The sequence below is a fragment of the Phyllostomus hastatus genome, unplaced genomic scaffold, assembly GCF_019186645.2.
Source record: "Phyllostomus hastatus isolate PE091 unplaced genomic scaffold, TTU_PhHast_1.1 phas_scaffold_216, whole genome shotgun sequence".
NCBI classification, from domain to species: domain Eukaryota; kingdom Metazoa; phylum Chordata; class Mammalia; order Chiroptera; family Phyllostomidae; genus Phyllostomus; species Phyllostomus hastatus.
Window position 1 is genome coordinate 11,795,777 of NW_025334018.1, and position 26,060 is coordinate 11,821,836.

Sequence of the window (26,060 nt, forward strand, 5' to 3'; positions counted from 1 at the left end):
GGTGCTGGGCTTTGCTGCTGACTTCTCCTGTCCTTCGAGTGCATTAACAAGCTTCATTAACTGGCTCTCTAGCCCTGCGCGGATCAGCAGTAGTGAGCTGGGGTGTCACTGCCCCTAGAAGTGGTGATCAGGAAGTTTCTGCTTTGGGTGGCAGACATCATTTCAGTGAGAGTGTGACGGATGTGGTAGGGCAAAAAAAAAAATGAACTACATCCCAGACATTTTGTTTCATTTAGGGATTCAATAAATATTTGATTAGTTTCTACGAGGGGTGAATGGCTGTTCTAAACACTGGGAATACAGATGTGAACGAGCTAGACATGGTCCCCGCTCGCATGCAGAGCAAGTGTCAGTGGAGTAAGAGAGACATTAAACACGTCGACACACAGGGAGAGAAGGGGAGGAAACCTCTCAAGAGGTATTCAGGGAAGGCTTCTCTGGGGAGGGGACATCTGTGGCTTGAATGACGGGAGAGCCATCAACCCTGAGAAGCTGTTCAGGGAACACGGGAATGAGGGCCACCGCCCCAGGGTGAAGAAGACACGTCCATAGGCCTCCGGTGGGGGTGGTAAGAAAGGAGGCCGGAAGGGGGCAGGCGTCAGACCACGCAGGGCCCTGAGCCACAGTCAGGAGGCGGGATTTCATTCTAGTGCAAAGGGAAGGTGCTGAATTCTTGGGTTTATGTTCCCAAGGCCCACTCTGGCCGCTCCTGGGGAATGCGTCACAACAGGAAAAGTGGGGGCGGGCGGGCCGGCCGCAGCAGCAGCTCAGGAGACAATGACGGTTTGGTCCAGGGCAGGCGCTAAGGTGATGGATGGAGAGAATTACACGGACTTGGGACGGATTTTGGAGGCAGAACTTGCTGATGATGAGATGAGGAGTGGAAGGGAGAATCAGGATCTCATCTATGTTTTTAACTTCAGCCGCTCAGCGGATGGCGGTGACAGATACTGAGATGGAGAAGGCGGCAAGGGGTGAGGGCTCCAAGTGGAGACGCCAGGCAAGGTATCATTTGGATGAGAGTCTTGAGCTCAAGGGAGAGGACAGGAGGTTTATGAACCTGCGGATGGGGAAGCAGGCTCAGGACGGGGCTCAGGCCCCTTCCACAGTCGGAGGTGAGGAAAGGAAGAAGCCGTCGCAGAGAACTCACGAGTAGGAGGCGGAGAGAGCACGGGGACACGGGGGACTGTGGTGTGACAGACCAACTTGATTTCGGGAGGCAGGGGAGGTCGGGTATGTCAAACGCTGCTTAGAGGTCAAGGTGAGGACAGACAAGAGCGGTTACACTCGGAAACAAAGTGGACACTTAAAACAGCATTTCGGTGGAGTATGGAGGGAAGCCAGACGGGGCGTGGCAGAGGGACTGGAGGAGGCTGAGGCACTGCCGGCAGCAGCTGTGTGTACACAATGGTCTCCGAGAGTTTTGCCGTAGAGAAGAGCCAAGAAACGGGACAGAATCTGACGGATGTATGGGGTCAAAGATGATCGGTGTGTTTTTTGCCACGTGCGCATGTCGATGAGAGCGTCCCAGGGGAGACGGTATCTGTGCAGGAGAAAGGCCAGGAGGCGTGGGCTTGGCTGTGCGCAGTGAAGAGGTTCGCCTTCTGTGGAAGCAGGGAGGGGCCGCTCTCCGAGGGAGACGGGCAGGACGTGAGTGCCGAGGCCGGCAGTGGAGGAACCCCGGGCCTGATGGCTTCGTTTCTCTTCCACTGAAAATACCGAGTGAGGTCGACAGCTGGCGGGATGGAGGTGGAGGGGGGCAGAAGTCTACGGAGGAAGATGTCCTGGTATAGGAACCCCTCAGTGGGACACGGCCCATTCAGGGGACATGGTGCGGGACAGCCAGGCCAGCTGGGTGCGCCCTTGAACTCTGCAGTGATCAGGAGGAGGAGGAGGAGGGCAGTTAAGCTCGCACAGGGCCGAGGGCTTCCCGGAGTGCCGCAGAGGGAGAGGGGCACCGGGAGCTGCAGAGCAGTGGGCATTGCCATCCTGGAGTATGCGTTGGGAAAAGGAAGACATAAGAGGGGGAGGTAGTGCAAAGTCAGCATCAGAAAAATCCCCTCTGTTCTTCTCTGTATTTTCCGTTCCTGCCCTAGTAGAAGTCTGGTTGTGCCCGGAGGAAATCACTCACGGAACCAGACCCCCTCCACGGGAGGCCGCTCTTCCTGGGACCTGAGAACCTGAGATGGGAGTGGGTGGCCACAATTCAAAATCAGCAGCTTGTCTGAAGTTTATGTGATGAGTCTATATAACCCGCCCCCCTCCTGTGGCAGAGAATCTAGCTTGTTTTGAAGTATCCACTCTTTCATAGGAATAGACTGCTCAGCCGGGCATGGGGCTACCCAGAATGAGAAGGAATGTCCCAATAGCCCTTACAACTGGCTACGGCCACGCCACCAGGTTCTGCACAGTGAGCGTAAGCAGAGGCATGGGATGGCAGCTGCCAGGAGTTTCTCTCGAGGACAGCCGAGTGGCCCCTTGCCCTTTTTCTGTTTCTACCATCCTAGTGCCCACACCGTCCATGTGAAACGCTGCAGCTCTGTCTGAGGCCGTAATGAAGATGGACACGTATTAGGGGCAGTCGAGTCAAAAGCTGGAAGGAATCTTAGTTCCTGAGGACACAGGGGTAGGGCCCCGGCTTTGGTGTATTTTTTAAGTTCTTCAGATGATTCTCACAGGTTGGGAACCCCTGTCCCGACTCTGTCATCCTCAGTAACTGCATCACCTCTAAACTCTGGGTCTTGAATATCCCACCCTCAGACCACTGACCCCTAGTCTTCCGACCCAGTTCCTGTAGTACCCCTGCCGCTCCAGACACTCCTCAACCTCCTCCAGTCCTCCACCCCCCAAACTCTGTATGAAAAAGTAGGGCCCAAGTCATCAGGAAAGACCAGATCACGCTAAGAAGCCCCAACTTACAGATCTGTACAGGAAAGGGCAAACCACATTTTAGAGTTGCACATAAAAGAGATTGGAAAAGTTCTGAAGTTTGGAGAAATTCTGTTTCATGAAAAACTAATTTATTTTGGCTACAGGATAGTTCTGCAGTAGAATTTTCAGCTCACGAGGCTATGAGGAGGGTGACATTTTTCCAGATTGAAAAATGAATCAGGTAATATCAGGTTGGCCGAGAAAAGAGAGGAGTGTATTTATCATGGAGACAGCCCTTCTCTTACCCTGGCTGGTGAACCAGGCCCATAGCACTGGGTTTTAATGCCTTGGAGCTCAGACACTCGCGTTTATGTTTTCCACGTGCTTAGGGGTTGTTTGGTGTCCTTGTGCCTTTGAAACCTGGCCCGCAACTTCAGCCTCGATCATCCTGCAGCACAATTCTGGCAGTCCGTTCCCATGGCCGAGATGTCTGGGCCCACACTGATCTGTCTTGTGCTTAACCCATAAACAGTGGTTCACGTGCTGTGCCATAACCAAGCATCCTGTGGACCACACTGGCACGACTTCTCCGATCCATCAAAAAGCCCCTAACACCAGCCTCCCAACGACAGGACAGCTACCGGCCGGGCTGGCACTTTCAGGAACCAGTGGCCCGAGGGATGTTTGACCCGCGAATTCCAAATTCCGATTCTCAGGCTGTCCGTTCCAGTGCCAAAGCAATTTCCCGTGATTCTTCTTCAGGGCGGTGCTGGCTGGGCTGACGCGCTCCCCTGGGTCTCCTGGGATGCGTTCAGGACGGACGGGAAAGCTGGAAGGCCCGGCCGGGGTGGAGGGGAGCACACGGAGGCTGTGAGGGGGGAACCCAGAGGGCACCCACAGGGCTGGGCGAGCTGGGGCTGACTCCAGCCAGACGGGGGAATGTGTTCACAACCGGCTTTCCATATCCCACCCCCCTCACTATGTCAGACTCCAACGTAAATGTTTGGTTTGGTTTTCAATCTTACAGTGTTTCACATGCAGTTTACACACTCACCACATACCTGTTGTGTGAACTGAAGAGCTTTATTTTGTCAGAGCTCAGATAGGATACGCTAGGAGAGTGACCCCTCCAGTATTTGAGAAAATGGACTGAGATGACTGGACTGAACGTTTTTGAAAGATGTCACCCACCAGATGAGACTTGTCGTTAGCTTTTTCCTTTGCCCTTTTGACAAATATTTAGTACCAAGGTAAAACCCAAGCCAGCATACCACCGGACACCAGAAATTAAGCTACGACAAACCTAAAACGTGACGAGTGGGATAGTCTTGAAAAATGTGTTTTTCATGAGGCTTTAAATTTTAAAAATCATAAATTTATAAATCACTCAAACTCTTAATTGGTTAGAGATTATTAAAGTGATGATTCTCCTACAATTTTTTTAAAGAGGCCAAATTCTAGAGCTACAGAATGAATTTTTTATAGTAATTCATTTCAAACTGAGAAATCGCTTGCGAATTAAAAAGGAGGAAATCTTTTCTTCTCTGACGCATTCACAGAAAAGGAAGAACGCAAAGACAAAATATTTCCCGTCTCTCAGGATGACCTCGCTAAATCTTCTTCTGTTTTATAACCCACATCTGTTTCTGTTCATATGCTTATTACTGCAATGGAAAGACAGAGTTCATCAGCTCGCTTGTTACACTGTATTTTCAAAAAGGGTTTGTGGGGCCCTAGCATAACAAGCACAGGGACAGTTGTCCACTCATCCCCAGATATCAGGCACAGCTGGGACAGCCCCCCACAGCAGGCACCTAGACAAGAAAAGGTGACAGGGACACAAACATGACAAATGCCGCAGTGAGCGCAGGGCCTGGCGCTGGGCAGCGCCTCCCCCCTCCCGGAGAGAGAACGGCAGGCAGGCAGCGGTGCAGGGAGTTGAGGCAGTTACAGGGAGGGTTTTTTTTTAATAGTTGAATTCCTATCGCTGAGAGGCTGAGAGTAAAGGGCTCATCCACAGAGGGATGAAGTACGGGTGGATGCCAAGAGAAGTGGCTGGGGCCGCCATACGGAGAGTGGAATGGAGGGGCAAGCGTGGGTGTGGGAAGCCCTGCCACAGGTCATGCCAGGGACCCCGCCAGCCTGGACGGGGTGGGGGCTCGGGGAAAGGAGCGGCTCAAGCTCGTTCTAGAGACCCGGGCTGAGTCTTGCGTGAGGTGTTATCTGAAGCCACTAGCGGGATTAGTTCGACCACAGATTGAGTGAGCTTGAAGACAAGTTTTATTTTTTTATTTTTATTTTTTTTTGAGAGAGAGAAAAGGAGGGAGAATGAGAGGGAGAGAAACATCGAGGTGGAAGAGAAACATCAACTGGCTGCCTTCCGTACATGCCCCAGACGAGGACTGACCCGAAACCCAGGTACATGCCCTGACTGGGAATCCGGTTGGTGGCCCCTTGGTTCACGGGACAGCACTGGACCCAGTGAGCCCTGCCAGCCAGAGCCGAAGACGGGTTTTAGAGGAAGCAACAAAATGTCTTGCGCGGGCTGCGAACCAAAGCATCGCAGATTCGATTCCCAATCAGGGCACATGCCTGGGTTGCAGGCCACGGCCCCCAGCAACCGCACATTGATGTTTCTCTCTCTCTCTTTCTCCTTCCCTTCCCTCTCTAAAAATAAATAAATAAAATCTTTTAAAAAGTGTCTTGAAATCATGAAAACGTAGGCTTCATGAAAACGTCACAAATCAAATCAATCATTCTTTGATGTGGCAGAAATATGACAACCTGCAAAATTAAACGACTGCTTTAAAATGGGCCACATGCTTATAGAATCCTAAAACAAATTACTATCTGAGTAATGAAAAATGTATATCAAAGATATGCCAAATCGGAAGGCTACCCTACCCTCATAGCCAGATCATTAATAACCCACCAACTTTTACAGAGTATTCCCCCCTAACCCCAACAACCACCTTTTGGAATAGGTGTGCTGTGATTGTTGTCATTCCCAATTTGCAGATGATACAGTGTCTGCAGCCCAGACGCTAGAGTAAGGGGGGCTGGACCTGACGCCAAGACGCCCGTCTCAGAACCTCCTTCCCTCAGTGCTAAATGCTTGAATTAGTCTGGTCTCAGAGTCCTCGAGCTAACGAGGAATAACACATTACATTTGGGAGAGCTAAACCAAAAGCACTGAAGTTACAATACGCTGGGTAACGATTTTCTATTATTTAACCCTTAACGGGTGTTCCATGTAGGAAGCCATGCCAACATCGACTGAACACTGGGAGGAACCGAGGAACCAGTGGGTCCTGCGGCTCCGGGCGACGGAACCAGGGGCTGGTGGAAAGGGAGAAGGAAGAAAAAGGAAGGTTCTCTGTCAAACAGGGAGCCCGTGGGCTTGGGAAATAGCAGGAGAAGACTGGGGGCGAGGAAAAGAGAATAATGAATTTTAAACTCCATTTCCAACATGTTTTTTAAGAGATTTATCTCATCCCGCAGTGCATGTTTAAAGTATAGTAGTTAATCAAACTTCTGTTTTTTAACTGAGCCTTTGTCATCTACGCACCATCCGTGTGACATCCTGGGCACCCACGTGACACCACCAAACCCCGCCCCCAGGCTGCTTGCTGCCCTGGCTGCTCTGAATAGCACTGCACCGGGCTGCCTCACCCTCCCCTGCCCACTGCACCAGGCGGACTGAGAGAGCTGCTTCTGAGGTTGCTCGTGAATGTTGGGAAGACTCCAGAGCAGGAGCGTTGAGAATCACGACACACACCTGCCTCTGCTGTGAGCAGCTTCCCCTGGGCTCGGTCACTGTCTCAGGTGTCTCTGCCTCTGCTTCAGTTTCCTCCTGGGACCTGCACGGCCCCTTCTTTCCCCCTCCCATCGCACGGCGACATTTCATGGTGCCAGAGTTGAGAAACGTGCTCTCAGCACAGGCCCCTCTCCTGGTAGGGGAGGCGGGTGGGCGATGAAGACCCTGCACCCTAAGCTTCATTGAGGATGGTCCGGTCAGTGCCCTTTGCAAGGAAGCTGTGCCCCTCCAGTCCTCACTCTGGCCCGCAGAGGGCGAATGGCTGCTCTGCCCACGCGTGACTGATGCAGGATCTTCACAGCCCCCAGGGGAGGGCACGGCTCCCCAGGGAAAAGTCCACCTTTGCCAAGAAGCCTGGCGCTGATCACTCTTGTACAGGCCCCGCCTTTGTCCTCCACCCTCACCCCCGCCCTCCCCCATGAGTCCCATTCATCCAGGACACACCACCTTAAGCGTAAGCGGCTCCTCTCACCTGAAATCCTACCTTACTCCCTGGAGAAGGGCTGACCGCGCTCCCCTTCCCACCAGAGTCCTCTCTATTTGCTTCTAATACGATGTGCGGTCAACTGGTTACTTTTCTCTCCCCTACAATGAAGTGAGCTTCTTAAGTGTAGGTATGTATCCCAAGCGCTTACCCGACGGTATCTGCCGGCACTAATTAAACACCTGCTGAGTTCTTTGGGGAATAAGAGTAACTGCTACAGTCTTACAGGCACCCTCACAGGCAATAAATATCTGAACGTCCCAACGTCAAGTATCAAGCGGCGAGTTTAGGCACAGGCAGAGAACTCGCCGACTAGTTGCCGTCCCCGTGGAGTCACTGGGTGGCATTCTGGTCGCAGGGGCTGGGAGGGAGATTTGTGATCGGAGGGGTTTCCCCTCTTCCCGGAGCCGACCTGCCCTGTGGAATACTTCGGCTTTACCTTTATCCTCAACCCTCATGGGAAAGAAAACTAAAGAGAAAGAAAAATGGGCAGGTCTTTTTTTTTTGAAACCTGGCTGGAAAAACTGCAAAGGCAAAACGTGAGCCCCTGAAACAGAAACTTCCTGAAGCCCCGGAAATGGAAGCAGTGTGTGTTAGCTGCTCCCGCGGGTCCCCACTGAGAGCAGTGGGTTGGGGGGGGTGCTCAGGCTGGGCCCCCTGTGCCCCTCACCTGGCTGCTGTGGCCTTCTAAGCGGGGCAGACTTGTTCACGAGCCCAGTGGGGGTCACGAGCCCCAACTCCGCCCTCCCTGCGAGGGCGACAGACCCCGTGGCTGTCCTGGGCACAGCCTACTTGCTCCTAAAGAACAAGGAAGGCTCAGGAGGCTTCTCTGGCTGTTCAGGTGGCCGACCAAGAGCCTGGGCACGTGATTATTGATGGGGCGTCTTGTCACCCGAAGTCCCACGGTGGTGAAACCCGAGCCCTTTTTCCAGCCCCGAGCCCCTCCCGGACTCCCAGCGCTTCTGCGTCTCAAGACTGCCGGGCCAGAACAAACAGCAGCTTCCCCAGCCTTGCAGCCCACCCTGAGGGCTCCGCACCACCCACGGGGCAGTGGGTGACTGTTCTCTCAAATATCCTGAATGCTTCTGATGACAATTCCAACCCCACTTCACTCTCCCACTGTCCACATCCCCCCCCACCCGCCGCCCCCCAAATATTTACGGTTTTGGACAGGAAAACTCTGCTTGCAGGAGAAAACCAGGTGATCAGAGGCCCTTTGGGATTAGGAAGAACTTGGACAGGGCGGTTCAGGAACAATTTCATGGTGATTAACTAACTTGCTTCATTTCAGTGTAGTTGTCACTCTGAATTACCGTTTAATGGATGAAGTGTGCAGTCTATAACAGTCAGTAGTACAGGCGTAAGGAAGCAAGGCATTTAAAAAAAATTAGCCCCTAAAGCAATTATTGCAGTGAATTTTTCAAACAGTTTTAATATTCTGTCTTTTGACCCCAGGGTATGGCTTGGGGAAAATATATTAATCTCCAGATAATAATCAGTCAATCTCAGTTGTTCTATCTATAATGATATTAAAGATTCCAACCTTACTCTTTTTTGGTTGCAAACGTTAATTAAGCATAATAATTGTGTCTCCGTGATATTTGGTCCTTTCTGAATGAGTCAGAGCTCAGAGAATAATTTGAATATAGCAGACAGCAATTTGCTACATAAATTCACCCCGATGGCTATTAACTCATTTTAAAATAGCCAAGACTCCTAGATTAGAGGGGTTTTTTTGCATTAATTCAAAGTTAATATCCACATAACCTTTTATTCACCCTTCCCAAAACCCTCCACAAATAATTTCTGCAGGGCCTGACCTGAATGTGGTAAGGGGCCAGTGGGAGTGGTAAAATGTGTATTTCGGACATCATCTCCTTAAACCACGGAGTTCTGCAGGCTCTATCTTGATATTTCCTTTCGAAAGCCTTGTATGAAAGGTCAATGAGACTTTATACTTATTTCTTTTAACTTTCATTTTATACCAAATGACTTCAGTAAGAACCATATGTTATCTCTACACCACAGATTATACATTAGGGATGTTCACCAACCTAACGACCAGCTTGGGTACCGGCTTCAACATTAGCACTTTGCAGCGTCTGAGGAGCACCTGGAAGACTAGAGGGGGCATCAGCACTGAGGAATGAGCGCTGAGAAATGAAGGGGAGGGTGCGCTTGGCCTGGGGCTGCACTGCGCTGTCCTGAAGGTGACTGCGGCGGACAGCCCGGCCGACGTCGCCACCTGCCGGGCACTGCTGGCCCCGGCTGCCCCCGATCATCACTTGAGTTACTCGTCCCTCCGTTGCCATTTCTCTGCTGACTCCTGTCATCACAGCAGTGGCAGCAGGAAACTTGGAAGCCACCCATGCCACCCGCTCCAAACCACTCCAGGACTTGGACCGCCACCCAGACAGGGCTGCAGAGTCCAAGGCACAAGTAGACGGTGTGGACACACCTGTCACTCACACTCTGAGCGGGGGATGGCAGCACACAGGGGGGACACCCATTTGTACACTGAGATAAAATGAAATGAATTGGGGGGAACATGATACTCTGCACTAAGAGCATAAAGCAGATGAGCCTCTTCTTGCATCTGAGTATAAGAAGGTCTCTCCAGAAAGCGTCCAGCCATGTACTATGAAAAACAGAGACATTTATTGAAGAAGATACAACATATAAGGAACACTGTACATAGGACAATGATGCCTCAGTCCCCTTCAAAGTAGGCACCTTGGGACCTCACACAGTTCTCCCAATTGCCATCAGCTTCCCCATTATATTTTCCTGAATTTCATTGACAGTCTGAAATCTTTTCCCTTTCAAAGGTGATTTTAGTTTTGGGAAAAGCCAGAAGTCACAGGGCACCATAATTGAGCTGCAGGGAGGCTGAGTCGCCTGGGTGATTTGATGTTTTGCCAAAAAACTCTGCACAAGACGTGATGCTTGAGCAGGCACATTGTCGTGATGAAGCCACCAGTCACCAGTTGCCCTTGGCTGCGGCCTTCTGAATCATCCGAATAGTTTCCACAGAGGAATGTTCAAGTTCAATGCAAAATCTGATGCAGATTCATTGCTCTACTAGCTCATTTTTTAATGCGATGGCCACACAGTACACATGCTCACTCAACGACGTCTTCCGCCCCCACTGACTAGGACAATGAAGTCGTCATTGTTTGCACGTGCGCATTCCAGTCCACTCCCCGTGGCTGCCAGGTTACCTCAGTGCCACGCAAACCATTCTCGTCATATTAACAACGGCTGGACTTTTTCTGGACAGACCTCATATTCAAGGGGGAGTCGTGGGGGCGACCCTTTAACCCTGGGGCTGCAGGCCGCTGAGGAGAACGTGAGCTGTTGTTCATTTTATTTAATTCTCCTTTGTTATTGTTTTGCTACATTAGGAAATCTGTAAGTCTTTGGAGGCTTGACAAATTTTTTTCCAAGTTGTACTTTTACTATTTTTTAATTAAAGATTAGTTGAGATAAAATACTACGTTAGTTCCAGGTGTACAACACAGTGATTCCACACTGAGGGACCCTAGAGTGTGGCCGTCCGGGGAAGTCTGGTTGTCGCCTCTCACCGCACACAGTCGTCACAGTGTCACTGACTACGCTCCCTACGCTGTGCGTTCCATCCAGGGGCCATTTGCTTCATAACTGGGAGCCTGTGCCCCTTATTTCCCTTCACCTTTAACCCATCCCCCACGCCCCCCGCTCTGGCAACCATCAGTGTGCTCTCTGTGTCTATGAGTCCGTTTCTATTTTGTTTGTTCATTTATTTTTTTCTTTAGATCGCAATTATAAGTGAAATCATACAGTGTTTGTCTTTGTCTGACTTATTTCACTTAGCATACTACTCTATGTTGTCACAAATGGCAAGATTCCATTCATTTTTACAACTAAGTAATGTTCCTCTGTGTGTGTGTGTGTGTGTGTGTGTGTGTGACATCTTCCCTATCTATTCACCTACTGATAAACTCTCAGGCTGCTTCCATGTCTTGGATGTTATAAAGAATGCTACAATGTACACAGGGATTCATATATTGTATTGTATTAGTGTTTTCATTTTCTTCAGAGAAACACTCAGAAATGGAACTGCTGGGTAGTATAGTAGATCTAGTTCTAATTTTTTGAGGAACCTCCATACCGTTTTCCACAGCGACTGCACTGGTTACCAGCCTAACTGAATCATTACTCTAATATCGGTGTGATCTTTTTTTTGGGTGGGGGATTGCTAGCCAGAATCCTCCTGAGTCGGAAACAAATGTCTGAGAGCTGCGTCGCCTCAGGAAAGGCACGCTCCAGACGGAGTCACAGGTGGGCTGGCTCCCCGCCTCCGTTCCTGCTCTGTCCCACGCCGCAGTGGAAAGGCAATCCAGGGCCACGCACCCCCATCTGCAAACAGTGTGGCCCTGAGTGAAGTCGGCTGGCTACTCCAGACCAGGCATTCTTAGATTTTTAACCTGCCAGCCACAATACAAATGTCGTGATTCCCTGCTCTTCTTCCTTAGAATCCTCCCTGTCAGAGGCCACAGCAGGCGGGTGACGGGCAGCCCAGGTTGGTGCATTTTACTTTGCTCAGCTTTCAACCCTGTGTGGGCACCTCATGCCGTCACACGCCAGTCACCCTGCTCACCTTCGCTCTCGCCAGTCCACCTGCCCGCACTTCTGCCGGCTCTTCCTGGGTGCAGCCGAGCTCCTCCCCACGCCTGCACGGAGGCGCTCTGGGGGCTGCCCAGGACGACTGGCGGTGGCCCAGGTGCTGGGGCCTGGACCCCGTGCCCTTTCAATAACCACAGCAAACCATCCAGCTCTTTTCTACACAGAAATGCCAAGGTAAAGGGGGAGAAGCGGGGAAATTCCGGGTGCAGCAGAAAGAATTCAGGCTCATCAAATTCCCAGACCAGCGGCTCAGTAAGTATGTGATTCAGGAAAAGTTCTGTAATGTCCCTACACGTCAGTGGTTTGATCTGCAGCGCGGGGCTGCCGACAGGACTCGACCAGCAGCACACAAGAGTGCACCCAAGGCACTCACGCCAGTTGTCTGCCTCCTCACTCTTGTTTATCCACTAAGGCTTGTGAAACCCGCCTTCCCACCCGCAAACTCCTTGCGAAATATTAGAACGGTCTTGTCACAACTGAGGATTCCGTGGGGACTGTGGACTTGTGTCCCACTCTGTGGCAACGATGCCACCTGCACTCCTCCCTCAGCAGGGCGGACAGGCCACAGCTACCCTTGCAGAGCACCATGAACCCCCTCGGGCTGGAAGCAGCCAGTTCAGCATCTGGGATGCTCCACAGATAATACATCCTAACCCAGCCATGACCCCAGCGTCCCCACGACAGCGCACAGACTCCACCTGACTGGGCGGCTGGCAGCTCCACCCACCCCCCCGCCCCCCGCAGGTCTGGACACACCTCGGAGCACCTGCTGGAGACTGCGGGTCACTGTCTGCACAGGGAATATTTGGGCCTTGAGACTAGCCTCTGAGCTGGATAACTGCCTGACCTTCTGATGGGATGAGAATGTGAGTGTCTCTGTACCACGGGAGGAAAGCCCCACATGTTCATAAATCTGTGTGCATAACACAGCACGGACATCCACGCATGTGCACATTGGCGGGCCTGTGTGGTGGGAATGAGGAAAAGGACATGCACATGAGATGGGGTGGGGAAGGAAGAGCAAGAGACAAAGAGAAGGACACACGGAGATGGAGAGAGACAGAAACGTCAGAGAAAGAGACGGACAGTCCAGTGAGACAGACACAGAGAAAGGCAGAGAGGAAAAACAGAAGGTAAATGCAGAGGGACAGACAGAGGAGAGGTGGGAACAGAGAACAGACACAGGAGGACACAATGACAGAGGCAGAGAGAAATAAGGAGACAGAAAAGCCAGATGGATGGAGGGAAGGAAGGAAGAAGAGGAGGGATGGAGGGATGGAGGGAGGGAGGGCGGGGACAGAGAGTTACAGTCTGACAAGGACGGATGGCAAGAGAGACAGAGACCCACCTATCTACCCCAGTGGCGAGAAGAGGAACACGCAGCTACCCTCACGGGTGGGGAAGGTGAGGGCCACCTTAGCCCTTTATCCTTTCCTTCTCAGAGTGGCCTTACAGCTCGTCAGCACTTGCCAGGGAAGCTGTTCAACTCCTTCTCTCCTCTCTCTACCAGCTCTTTGGCCTGGCAGCCCAGCTCTCTGGGCTCCCTCCCCTCCGTGCTCAGCCTTCAGTCAAGCACTGTGCAGGTAGGGCTCCCAGGCGCCAGCCAGGAGATGCACCGGCGACCCAGGCGCCCAGGCCCACTGTGCAGGTAGGGCTCCCGGGCGCCAGCCAGGAGATGCACCGGCGACCCAGGCGCCCAGGCCCACTGTGCTGGGGCGCAGGGTCTGACAGCCATCTCCCTCCTCGTACCAAGGTTTTCTCCAGCATCGGGCAAGTAGTAGCTGCTCAATAAGCATTTGCCAATAATGCTGTCCCTCTGGTGATACCTAAAAGGGCTCCTAAGTATAGATTCCATTTGTATTGATTTAATTCGATTCTGCAGAAATGTGTGGAGTGCCTGTCGTGCTGAAGCATAGCATTGCTATGTTATTTAATTTAAGGTATTAAGCGTGTACTGTGGGACATTCTGCGTGAATGGTCCTCAGGCCGAGCTGTCACCGCGGCCCCACGGGCAGGCCCATCAAGGCTGCCCTGCCCGGCAGTGCTCCGCTGGCCTCCGCTGCAGAAAGCCCATTCTCCAGAGGAAACCTCCTACCAGGGCACCACTAGTCCTTGTCCCTATCGACAATGGGTGCTGTGCTGGTCCTTCATTAACATAGTGGCCTGCTGACCAGCAACGCTGAATTTTAAACAGGGGCCATCCCTGGTGAAAGCAAAGGCATTCCCAATACAGGGATTAGCTCAATGTATCTTAGAGACACTCACGGCCCTTCCGTGAATCTCTGAGACAACCTCTGCCCTCTGTATCTACAGAGGGGCTTTCCTAGGCTCACACCTCTCCTCGGTCCTGAGCCAACACCAACTCTGGAAGGTTCTGTCTGCTTGAAGCTGGCGGGGAAGGGGTCAGTGTGCTGACTCTGCAAAGCTGAACTTTGTCTCCCTAGCCTGTCGTGCACGCAGTTTGGGGACATCTGTGAAAGCACGGAGCTAGGACTTCTCCAGCCTGCAAGACGGTTTACTTTGTGCTTTGAGAGAAAAGAATTTAGTTAGCAAGTGCTTCCAGGTGTGGCAGAGTTTGGTCTGAAATTCACTTTCATTGTAACGCCGTGAGCAGACCTATTCTTCTCACCCATTTCAAAATCCTATGGGGGCAATAAATAGAACCAGGGCTTTCTGGAGAAATGGCTTTCTACGGTTGGGGTGGGAAAGTGCGAGAGGAACCTGGAGTGTCTGGCCATGCCAACCACGTCTGAAGTGCTCCAATGAAGTGGTGAGCGGGCCGAAAGGACACAAGGGGACTTGCACCTCCAGGAAGACGGAGTCACCTTACTTCTCCCTATTCATGCCACGATGTGTCACCAAAACCCTGGACATTGTGCATAAAACAAACAAAAGGCAATTCTGAAAGGGTAAGAAGACCCAGTGGGGGCTCAGGGAGCCCGAAAATGGCACGGAGATGAGAGCCCCAGGTTCCTCTTGCCTTCCACATCCCAGCCAGGCACCGAGACAGCCAGCGACTCAGCAACGCTAGGGGGCAACAGAAGAAGCCCCGACAGAGCCTGCTCACTCTCTCCAAAGGCACGGGGAGCACTTTTTATATGCATTGTAACACTGTGCAGTGTGGTCCTAAAAGTAAGTAGGAAAATATTTACAATAACTGTATTATACCAGGGGAGGGCAAAGGAACGTAAAGTGAGGTAGACTTTCTTTATGCCACTTGAGCTAGTGATTTGACAATATCAGTAGACTGTGATGAGTTATACACACACACACGTACATATATATACAGTGTAATGCCAAGAGCAATCACTAAAAAGACTATACAAAGAGATACACTCAAAAACACTACAGATAAGTCAAAACAGAATTCTCAAAAATGTTCCAGCAGCCTACAGAAAGGCAGGATAAACAAAAGAGAAAAAGAAAAAAGAGAGAACAAACAGAAAACAAAAAATAAAATGGGAGAGGTATGCCGTAACATACAATTACTTTAAGTGTAGGTTGTCGAGATACACAAAGATGTAGATTTACAAACCTGACTCAATTATATGCTGTCTACAAGAAACAAACTTCACATATAATGATAAAAATATGTATCATGATCACACTAATCATAGAAAGCAGGAGTGGCTATATTAATATCAGATAAAGCACATTTTTGAACAGATAAAATCACCAGGGACAAAGAACCAGGGAGCAAACACTTTGAGCTTCTCTGGCTCTACGTTCTGTCACCACCACTCACCCCCACCATTACAGCATGAAAATTACTGCCAACGATGCCTAAGCACATGAGCGTGGCTGTATTCAATAAAAGTCTAGCTATGGAGAATAAATTTTGAGCTTCACAAAATTATCATGTGTCGCAAAAAAATTTACCAGGCACAGAGAAGGAGATTATAAAATGATAGGACAGCCAATCCACCAAAAGACATAGCAACCATAAATATGTATATGCCAAACAGGAGAGCCGTAAAGTATGTAAAGCAAGAACTAAGAAGAGTAAAAAGGAAATAAATAAATCTGTGATTATAATTAGAAACACAAACACTCCTTGTTCAACAATCTATAGAACAACTGGGGAGAAGACTGGCAAGGATACAGAAGACCTCAATAACAGCATCAACCAAAAGGATCTAAGCAATATTTATAAAACACTCCACTCACCAGCAACAACACATACATTTGGTTCAAGTGCCAATGGGACATATACTGAGAAAGACCACATCCTGGGCCAGAAGAAGTGAACTCGTACGGAATATATCCTCCGACAACAATAAATCAAACTCAAAATAAAAAAGAGAAAGCTAATGGGAAAATCCACAAATGCTATGAAACTAAATAGCATATTTCTAAACAATCCATGGGTCAAAGAGGACATCTCCAAGAGGAAAAAAAATACATGAAGCTAAATAGAAATTAAAACACAGCATGTCAAAATTTGTGGCGCACAGTTAAAGCCACCCCGAGAGGGAAATGAATAGCATTAAATGCTTACATTTGAAAAGATGAAGACTCTTATCAATAATCTAAGCTACCACCTCTTGAACCTAAAAAAAAGCAAAAATAAGCTCAAAGCAAGGAGAAAGAAGGAAATAATAAAAAGCAGAACAGAAATCAATGAGATTGAAAATAGAACAGCAGAGAAAAATCAATGAAATAAATGCTGGCTCTTTAAAAACATCAATAAGACTGGTACACCTCTCTCAGGGCGGACAAGTAATGAAATAAGAGAGAAGATGCAAATGACCAATATCAGGTAGTCAAAGAGGAGACAGCATTTCGGACTCTGAAGATGTCACAAGGATAGTGAGATCATTCTGTGAACCGCTCTATGCGTATACATTTGACTACTTAGAAGAAATGGACCAATTCCTTGAAAATTCACAATGCAAAATAGATCATTTAAATAGCCCTATAACTATTAAGGAAATTGAATTCATAATTTTAAAACTCCTCAAAAAGAAATCTACAGGCCAAGATGATTTCAATGGAGTATTCTAACAAATGTTTAGGGAACTAACACCAATTCTACATAATCTCTTCTAGGAAACAGAAACACTTCTAAATTCATTTTATGAAGGTAGGGTTACTCTCATACAAAAACCAGATAAAACTAATATAACCCCCGCAAAACTTCAGACCAACATCCATCATGAATACAGAAGCCAAAATCCTTAGCAAAATATTAGCAAATAGAATTCAGCAATATATAAAAATAATTATATGCCATCTAGAGATATAAGGCTAGTTCAATATTTAAAAATCAATTAGTATAATCCACCTTGTTAGAAGGTAAAGAAGAAAAAAATCACAGCAGGATCATTGCAATTGATGTAGAAAATGGCCAGTCGATGTATACTATAGAATTCAATACCATGACAGAAACTCAAGAAAATTGGAATGGAGGAGAAACTTCCAGGATGGCAGTGAGCAAACGGGGAGCTTGTGGGGAGAAGGCGAAGAACATGGACTATTTTAACGAGCAGTACAGGTGCTTTCCAGCTGAGCGTGAGCCTGGCCCCGCATCCCAGGGTCTGTCTTTGCCCAACTGTCTACCCTCAGTGTATTCCCCTCTGACCGGCCCAGGAGGTTCGGTCCTTTTCAGAACCTTCTCGGCCAGCAAAGCCCCGCTGGAAAGCAAGGCCTTCTGCCCACAGGAAGTGGTACGTTTGTGCCTGAGGTTGTGCAGCCACGTGGTCTGCACGCCAGACTGGACTTAAACATGGACCCTGGATGCTCCAGACGGGTCATGACATTTCTCTCTCTTCACTTCGTTGGTTTTTGTGTCTGTAATAAACCAACATGGACATTTTCATTCACTTTTTAAAAGGACACTATCACTGAAGGGCACCTCTTTTGGAGTTTCTTTCTTCATTTAACGAATTTGGTAAGAATCATGATCCTCCTGTTTTTAGTAGGAAGGAAAAAGAATGTGTTTGAAATTTACTAGGAAGTTATTTGAAGTTGTGGCTGAAGTTTAAATCAACAGACAAAAAGGCGGCTCCATTGGGACCAGGAGACCTGTTCATTTAGCGACCCTGACAGTCTGTCTTCCTTCACCTGCTCCCCACGCCCGGCTTACCTCGGAGGCGATGGAGGTGAAGCTGCTGCTGAAGTGCACGTGTTTGTGGATCTCGCTGCCGTTGGCCCTCAGGAGCCAGGCTCCGAGGGCCCGGTCTTCACCAGCCCTCTGGCCGCCGTGGCTCTGGTTGGCCAGGAGCCCTGCCAGGTCCCAGTGGTACGACGGCGTGGCCCCGACCAGCGCGATGAGGATGGCCTCCGTGGCCACGTAGAGCTGGAGAAGCAAGCACACAAAACCATCTGTGCTGGAAACACAGTCCGTGAGCTCACAAACCTTGCATGACCGGTTTCTTGCTTTTGTGTTTTCATGAGCTATAGAAACTAGACGTATCAGAAACAAAGGAGAAAAATGTAGAAAAGAAGCTTCGTGATACACTCTTATGAAGCCATCAGCAACCCCCCGTGTGAAGCACCTGATATTTTTTCTACCTGCATAGATGGTTCGACACTGGGTGGGTGGGAGGGAAGACATTACTGGCTGGGATCTAGAAGACTAACATTTCAACTGTTTTCTCCTCAACACTAAACCCCCAGTTCAGCATGAGCCAGCGTCCAGGAGTACCTTGGCCTTGAATTCACTATTTAAACAAGAAGACTCTTTGGCACAGTTAAATGTCTCAGAAAGCAGTACACCACACACACACACACACACACACACACACACACACACACGAAGCATATATATGAGAGGGTGGGCACCCAGGCGAGAGTGCTTTATTAAAGTAAGAAAGCATAATATGTACTTGACTAGGTGATATTTTAAAATACAGTACACAACTTACAATACAATGCAAAGAAATTCAAAATTCCAGGAAGAGATATTCATTTTATGAGATATAGCCAAAGAGATAACCTTTGGCTATACTTTACCATTGTGTAATCTACAAGTAGTTGTCTCCCTAGAGGAAAAAAGTATCTCACTTGCTCATTTAAGAGATACGTACTGAGCACATGTGCTATTTGTCCCCGGCTATTCCGGGCTCTTCGGCTGCTCTCAACAGGCCCTGCAAGCTCTCGGGCCCAATGCAGCCTTTTTGTGCTGTGGATTTCTGTTTACATCTGCTCTCGTTGCTGGATGATTATTTCAAGGTGAACATGTATTAAGAAAATGGATGAGCTTTCTCCCAAGTGAGAAACTGTTATTTTAAGAAATTATCCCTATTAACTTAGAAGTTGATGTCTTAAAATACCTGTAAACAGAACAGGGGTCTAAAACAAACACAGCTCGTGATTGCTCGGCAGCACCCAGTAACACCCCCACTGGATGGCGTGTTGCCTGAGGCGGACAGACCCACCCACGGCGTATGTCCGTTCCTCGGTGCACGCACCCTTGACCCCCGTGCCTTCCACACCAATGTGCAGGGGCACACTCAGCTGTGAAGTGGATAAGCTAAAGCACCAAGGCCCGGTGATTCATCACAAGCAGATGATGGAATCACTGCCAGGGTAAGAATGAAGAAGTCGTCACATTGTGAGCGTCCTAACAGAAAGCTAGTGCAAAACCCAAGCTGTGGCTTCCCCCCTCTCAGTGGGCTGCGGGATGGAGGGCGGCCCAATCAGCTTTGAGCAGAATGGCCACAGGCCTCTCGAGATGCACGACGCTGCCACAGGTCAGCCTCGTGGGTGATTTATTGGAAAGTGCAAAGCAAAACATGTTTCTGGATTTATATTGCTTCCTTGGCCCCATTTGCATACTATGAAGGAAGTTTTAGAACAGGAGGCGATCAGCTTATAAAAATAGAAACCTTAGTAATTACAACAACAGAGAGGTGATACATTTAGCAGCAGCTATAATTATAAAGGCACTGGAGTCGGTTTTAGTCACAGCCCCTCCTGATTCTAACCCGCTGAAATTTCATTGATAGGTACAGAAATGAAAACAGAAAATGGGGCAAGGAGGGAAACTCGGGAAATGACACAAAACTCGGTTCTGGTAAATGCACGGCTTCAGCCCAGCAAGGCGAGCTGGTTATATGGTCTCTCCAGACTTGCTCTGTTCTGCGTTTGCTCCCACAGTCTCTTCCCTGGAAAGCGCTTCCTTCCGCTGCACACGTCTGAGCCCTTCCCGTCTTCCAACATGCAACTCGGATGCCACCTCCCGCCATCCCGCCTTCCTCTCAGGCTTCTCCAGAAGCCCCTTCTGCTTCTGCTTCTGCTTCTGCTTCTGCTTCTGCTCACCCCACCCAAGCACCATCTAGACCTTCCTTGGAGCCCTGTCATTTTCTTCACTGCATTGTATGTACGTACTGGCTGACCGATTTTTCCTATTGGAATATACTCTCCCTGAGGGCAGGATCTCCATCTGACTCACCTTTTGGGCTTCCAAAGCAAATAACTCAGGGCCTGGATACATGGCATCACGCACTGGCCAAATGAGTGAACGAAGAAATGGCCAGGGTGGAACACTGCTAATAACAGCAAGCGGTTCTCTCAGGCCAACTACGGGCCAGGCGCTGCTCCGAGTGCTTGCTGGAAACATATTATTAACACGTCGTATTCTTATCTGGATCGCTCTAGGATAAGCAGTGTTCTAGGCAAAGGAGGAAAGGCTCCAAAGGGTCCTCGAATCTGAGTCATGTTTCTTTGCGAAGAGGCTGCCATTGTCGGCAGACACCACAATGGGTAGGAGGCAGTTGGAAAACAAAGAGGTGGTGGAGACCTAGACTGATTCACGCTGTAGGGAGCAGGGAACCCTGGTGAGTCAGTATTATCTGCATTCATCCGTTGTATTCCCAGCAGTCTGTAGGCCGAATAAGGACTTTCCACCTTTCTCCTCTTCTCTACCCTCCAGCACCCCTCACAAGGTTTCCCCTGCCCCCCCCACGCACATGCACATGTGCACCACCCCGACCCCCAAATGGACACACAGGGCCATGGCTTCATGTCGGCAGAAGGATCAGAAATACACAGCGTGTCTACGCAGGGTGGGCTCCACAGAGCGGCCCCAGCCTGTGTCTAGTCTGACACGCATGCCAGGCTGGGTGTTGCTGAAGATCAGGGAGACGGAGGAGGTGGGCAGCTCTGGTACCACGTGACACACGCTACGGAAGAAGCACCATGACGTGAGGTGAAAGGTGATGCTTCAGCTTTGCCTAGAGATTCCTGTTGGGTCCTCTACCCTAGAGCCACACGCAGGTCACGTGGTCCTATGAAGCTGAAGGCTGAGCCCCTATCTGGTCGCGGGGATGCTCCGCCCACACACGGGACACTGGGCTGGTCTCCTGCTCCCCCACCGTCCCAGAGCTCACACGCTGCCTCTTTCCCGCAGAGTACAAGTCTCCTCTCACACCCCTGTTCCGCCACTGCCAGGCGCACACGCGCCCGCACACTCCTGTCTGATGGATGGCACCCATCGGCAGACGGGCCTTCGAGGCACAATGAGAAACCGCCACCCGTTCTCCTCCGGAGGGGGACTGACAACACCTGGAACAAGTCACTATCGTCTCCAGTGCCACCTCCAGGGAAGGAGTGCAAGAGCCACAGATGGCTGGGGCTCCGTTCCCTCTCAGCATAATTCTAATTAGAAAAGCGACTAAAATGCACTCGGGGATTGAAATTTTAAAAGTTTCAGAAAGTGAAGGTTTTAAAAGCCATTTCATGTTTAACAGCATTACAAGCTTTTGTGATACTCAGGAAACCAGAACCGTCTCCATAACTCTCCCACCACAATAGCTTGTCTATGACGTCACGGGCCGTGGGACGTCTGCTCGCAGGAGGAAAAATGAGCTCCAGAGCCATCAGTGACTCATTCAAGGTTACTAGTAGCACTAATAGCAAAACCAGGATGAGACTGGGAGCCACCTACCTTTGGGGCCAGAGCTTTTTTCGGAGGAAAAAAAAGCAGGAAAAATCAAAGGTGATTTCATTCCTGTCATTATTGTTAGTCTTCCGGACACCTGGTGCTCAGGAGTCTCACCGACTGAGCCAAACGCAGGACGCAGGCACGACCAGCTGCCTGGGGCCCAGCGCAAAGGGTTCATTCCATAAATATTTTTAAGGTGATTTACTGATATGATGTATTTTCTTGAACTTAAACATTTTTAGCTGTCGTGTCCTGAATAGCTGGTGTCTCTAAGTCTTATTTCTTCCTGACTCTAATCTAATCCCTCCACCAGATCAGTCTCCCTGAGTCACTCCTCATGAAGCTCTCCCGGTCAAAGCGCAGGAGTGGATGCACGATAAACGGTCCAGCACCCCGGGTCCCCCCAACCCGTGGCCTGCTGCTGTCTGCTCCACATCCGGGCTCTGAGCTGGCCTGTTCAGTTCCCCGGACACCACACCTCACCGTGTGGTGTGAAACGAACATGCCTTCTGTAAACCTGGACCTCGGCTCTGGCAACCTTTCAGCAAACCAACACCTCGACAAACTTCATGTGTTCGTCTAGTAAGAACGGACACCAGTAGTACATCCTTACCTAATTCATTCATATCTCACTAACCTACGCTGAGGGTCAGATGGGATGTTTCTTCAGCCAGCAGTAAACTGCACAGCCCCACCAGCCCCTCCCAAACTCTGACGCACTGTTTGATTCCCTAAGCGGGGGAGGGACTCGAGAGTCTGCCTTTCTATCGAGCTCTGCTGAGGTCAAGGCTGCTGGTCTGGGCCGCACCGTGTGTAGCAAGGGTGCAGGTTGTTTCCTCTTCTACGCTTTTTCTGATTTTATGTTTTTCCACTTGGAATGACCCATTTCTCCCTAAACCCACGCTTCAAAGCTCAGCTCAAGGTCAGCCCTCCTTCTAGAGTCAACGGACCACTCTAGACCTCGCTAACGTCCCCTTTCTTAAGTCACGAATGTGCCGTGCCTGCATTATTTACTGTGGGAATATTATTTCGCATCATTATTTAACAGTGTAGATATAGTTAAATTCTGATTTCCCAGTGATTTGTCCTCTCCTGAAGGAAAAAACCCCAACGGACACTTCTATATCCTTTCAAGAAACCCAAGAGCCTGTGATACATTTCAACTAATTCCTTGCAGAACAGTGTAAGGGGGTTGAAAGAGGATAACAGATTAAAAACCAGTAATTCTAGAACTTGATCTTGGCTCCAACCACTAATTAAGACTTTGGGCACACCATCTAACCTGCAGCTGTTCCTTTCTCTCTCCCAAATTAAGTGGAAATACCACCACTGGTCCACCTTCTTCCTGTTATTTCAGTTTAATTTTTTAAAAATTTTACTGAGTGCCAACACTTTGTAACACATTGTACAATATTATAAGTCTCAGGTGATATCAAGGATGGATAAGAAACAGTTGTTTCTTTCTGGGCACATGTGTTCAGGTCAAGACAACAAATACACCCAGAGCTGCAGGTACAGACAGGTTCTGACAAGCGCCACATCAGCCGTGGTCGGAATGCAGTTACGGAGGCACGAAGGGGGTGGGCGGGGATTTCAACCCAGGGAACAAGGGAACGGCCCCAAGTGTGACCCCTGAGCTAGCTAGTGAAATGCTGCAGGAGGGCTGATCAGAACAAAAACCAGGGGAAAGAAATTTTAGGCCAAAGAAATAGCCCAATCAGAGTCAGGAGAGTAAAGAACGTATTTTTAGTGTTCTTTGAAGAAATACCGCAGGGCCAGCTGACGAAGCTTTTCCCAAACTTCAGTCATCTGAGTACGCCGCGTCAGAGGTTTAAATGCCCATGTTTGGTTCCCTATTATTTACTTGGTAGTCTTCTTTTAAATTATTTCAAATCTTTCAACTTAAGTAAATCTGGAGAGAAATAAAATGTTTCATCACTACGGATAGGACCAGACAGATGGAACTACAAAAATACGCACCCTGTTACCATGCCAAGTGCCGGCTAGTATGCTTTTATTTAAGGTGGGCAGTGGGAGATGTCTTTAGGCAAGATCTGGGCGGAGGAGTGAAAGCAAAGGAGCAGCCATCTTGTTTTTATGCTCAGCGGGTCGGGGCAGCTGCTTCATGCCTCCTGCACCTTGTCACTTCTTCACTGGCTCACCTGGTCAGTGTGACCCAGCAGCTGGACCTGCAGCCCGATTCCTCTTCCTCGGCCCCTCCTTCAGCTTCTCTGACTCCTGGGCCAGGTGTGTGTTTAATTCTGTGATGCAAGGCATTTGCTTCGTCGGGGCTGGAGGCAGTGAGAGGGACACAGATTCCAGTGTGTCCCAGTGGGCTTTCCCCTTCCCCTCTGGACTGCCTGCCTGCAGGCTCCAAGCCCCAGCGTCAGACACGAAGACAGCAGCCCCACCGGGACTGCTGAGCCAGCTCCCACAGCTGCATATGGTCAGGTCCTCATGACAAATTATTCGTTGATTACATGTATAACCGTATACCTATACATGTACATATACAACACAGATACACACATGTATACATGTACGTGTATCTCCATTCTAGGAGTTCTGCTTCCTGCTTCTCCGGGTGAATTTTGACTGACAGAACCTTAAATAAATATGGCAAAATATTAGCACTTGTTAAATCTAGAAGTAGGTACATGTGTATTTGTGATATTATTCTCTGGATTTCATTTAAAATGTTTCACAGTTTAAAAAGAAGTTTTAGAAAGTGAATAATAAATACAACTAAAACAGAAGGTTATTAAATTCTAACTAGGGAATGTTTTCTGCCAAAGGCTAAACATTCTTTAATTCTTCAATTCTAGTTCATTTGCTTTGTTAAAAGAGAAATATTTGCAAGTGTTTTGAGAAGGGCCAGCACCAAATGAGACTTTGTCCTTTGATAAATAGAAGGTTAAGGAAGGACTGAATAGGGAATAACCACTTACTTTGCACGTTAGCGCTAGCTAATGCTATTTCCACGTACCACGTAGGTCCACCACGCAGGCCACGCTTTGGGGTGTCAGTGAATGCAGAAAGACAGACCACGAGAGATAACTCGTGGTGGAGAAGCCCAGAACCAAGACAAGGGGAGAGGATATCCCTGGAAAGAGGACAGGGATACGTCTTCCTCTTGGACACTGTGGAGAAACGTATTGACAGGAGAGGATAAAAGTGAATTTTGAAGTAAAAAGAGTTTACACCTAGTAACCGCTCTTTCATTCATAAAGTTGGAACAAAGAACATCTAGAGACAATGAGAGAAGTGGGGTCAGGAGAAATGTGGTCTCAAGGAGAGCGGTAAACGTTTGATGGAAGAAGCGAAGGCCAGAGCCAAAGAACGACCCCGCAGCACGGGCTGCGCATGTGGGGGCTGTGGGACCGTGGGAGAGAGGGGAGGGCCGGCCCAGCTTTGCAACAAAAGACAAGTGAGCCCATGACAGCAGTGTTCCAGGTCCTGGAACATGGTGCTACAGCCATTAAAAAAGATGTATTGGTTCCCTTATGAGCACCAGCAGGCATTCCCAATGTTGTGTGACAAGCAAAATCAGGTTAAAATACAAATTTCTGCAAAAAGTGATACATGTGCGTATCTGTATAATCAAAAGTCTGGAAGGTCATAACGCCAAAAGGTGAGCATGTTTTAGCTCAGGGTGACAGTGTTCTGGTAATTGTTGTTCTTTTTTTCTGTATTGTCTCTCTTTTCTACAGTTACATAGTATTTGTTGAGTAGCATCCGATCCCTGTGACCGTGAATTCGGACATTAGCTTCTGCCAGAGGGCTGGCTCACCAGGAAGTCAGAGAGGATTCCTCAGCTGTGTGTGTCTTTGACTTCATGGCTCCTCCTTGGAGGTCAGGGTCTGACTGTGGTGACGAGCCAAGCTGGCATTCTCAAGGTCAACGCTGACACAAGGCCAACTAACTGCTGGGCACTGGGCAACATTAAGAAATCCTGAACTCGCAAAACAAGTGAAGTAAACTTTTAGGATCCAGCCATTTCCAAGAGCGCAGTGAGGGGGGAGGGGCCTCCTGGGAAGGTCACTCAGCCACCTTGCAGCCGACTGTCACGGCATTTGGGTCTAGCGTTTTTCCTGCCATCTTCACATTGCTTCTTGTTGTATTTTTAACAACTCTTTGTGCGTTATCTTGGAAGGTAACACCTTCTCTGTCAAGGCACACGTCGAGTAGCCGTGGGTGGCCCTGGCCAGACACGCGTCTGGAGCTCTGGGTGCTGTAGAGGTGTTGGGCTAGTTGCTTTTGAAGGCACATCCTGATCCTTGAGATGCTCCAGGCTCAGAGGAGCTTCCGAAACCTCCTGAGGCCTCCTGGATCTCAGT

General features: G+C 49.3%; 1 protein-coding gene across 1 annotated transcript in view; it reads right to left on the reverse strand.

Annotated features, from left to right (window-relative positions):
* The window catches only part of SLC22A15 (solute carrier family 22 member 15), a 68,588-nt gene that overhangs the window by 36,521 nt on the left and 6,007 nt on the right, over positions 1-26,060 (reverse strand). Inside the window, exon 2 of the mRNA XM_045817205.1 lies at positions 17,923-18,135. Coding sequence (XP_045673161.1) covers positions 17,923-18,135 — 213 coding nt within the window. The remainder of the gene's footprint in view (positions 1-17,922; positions 18,136-26,060) is intronic.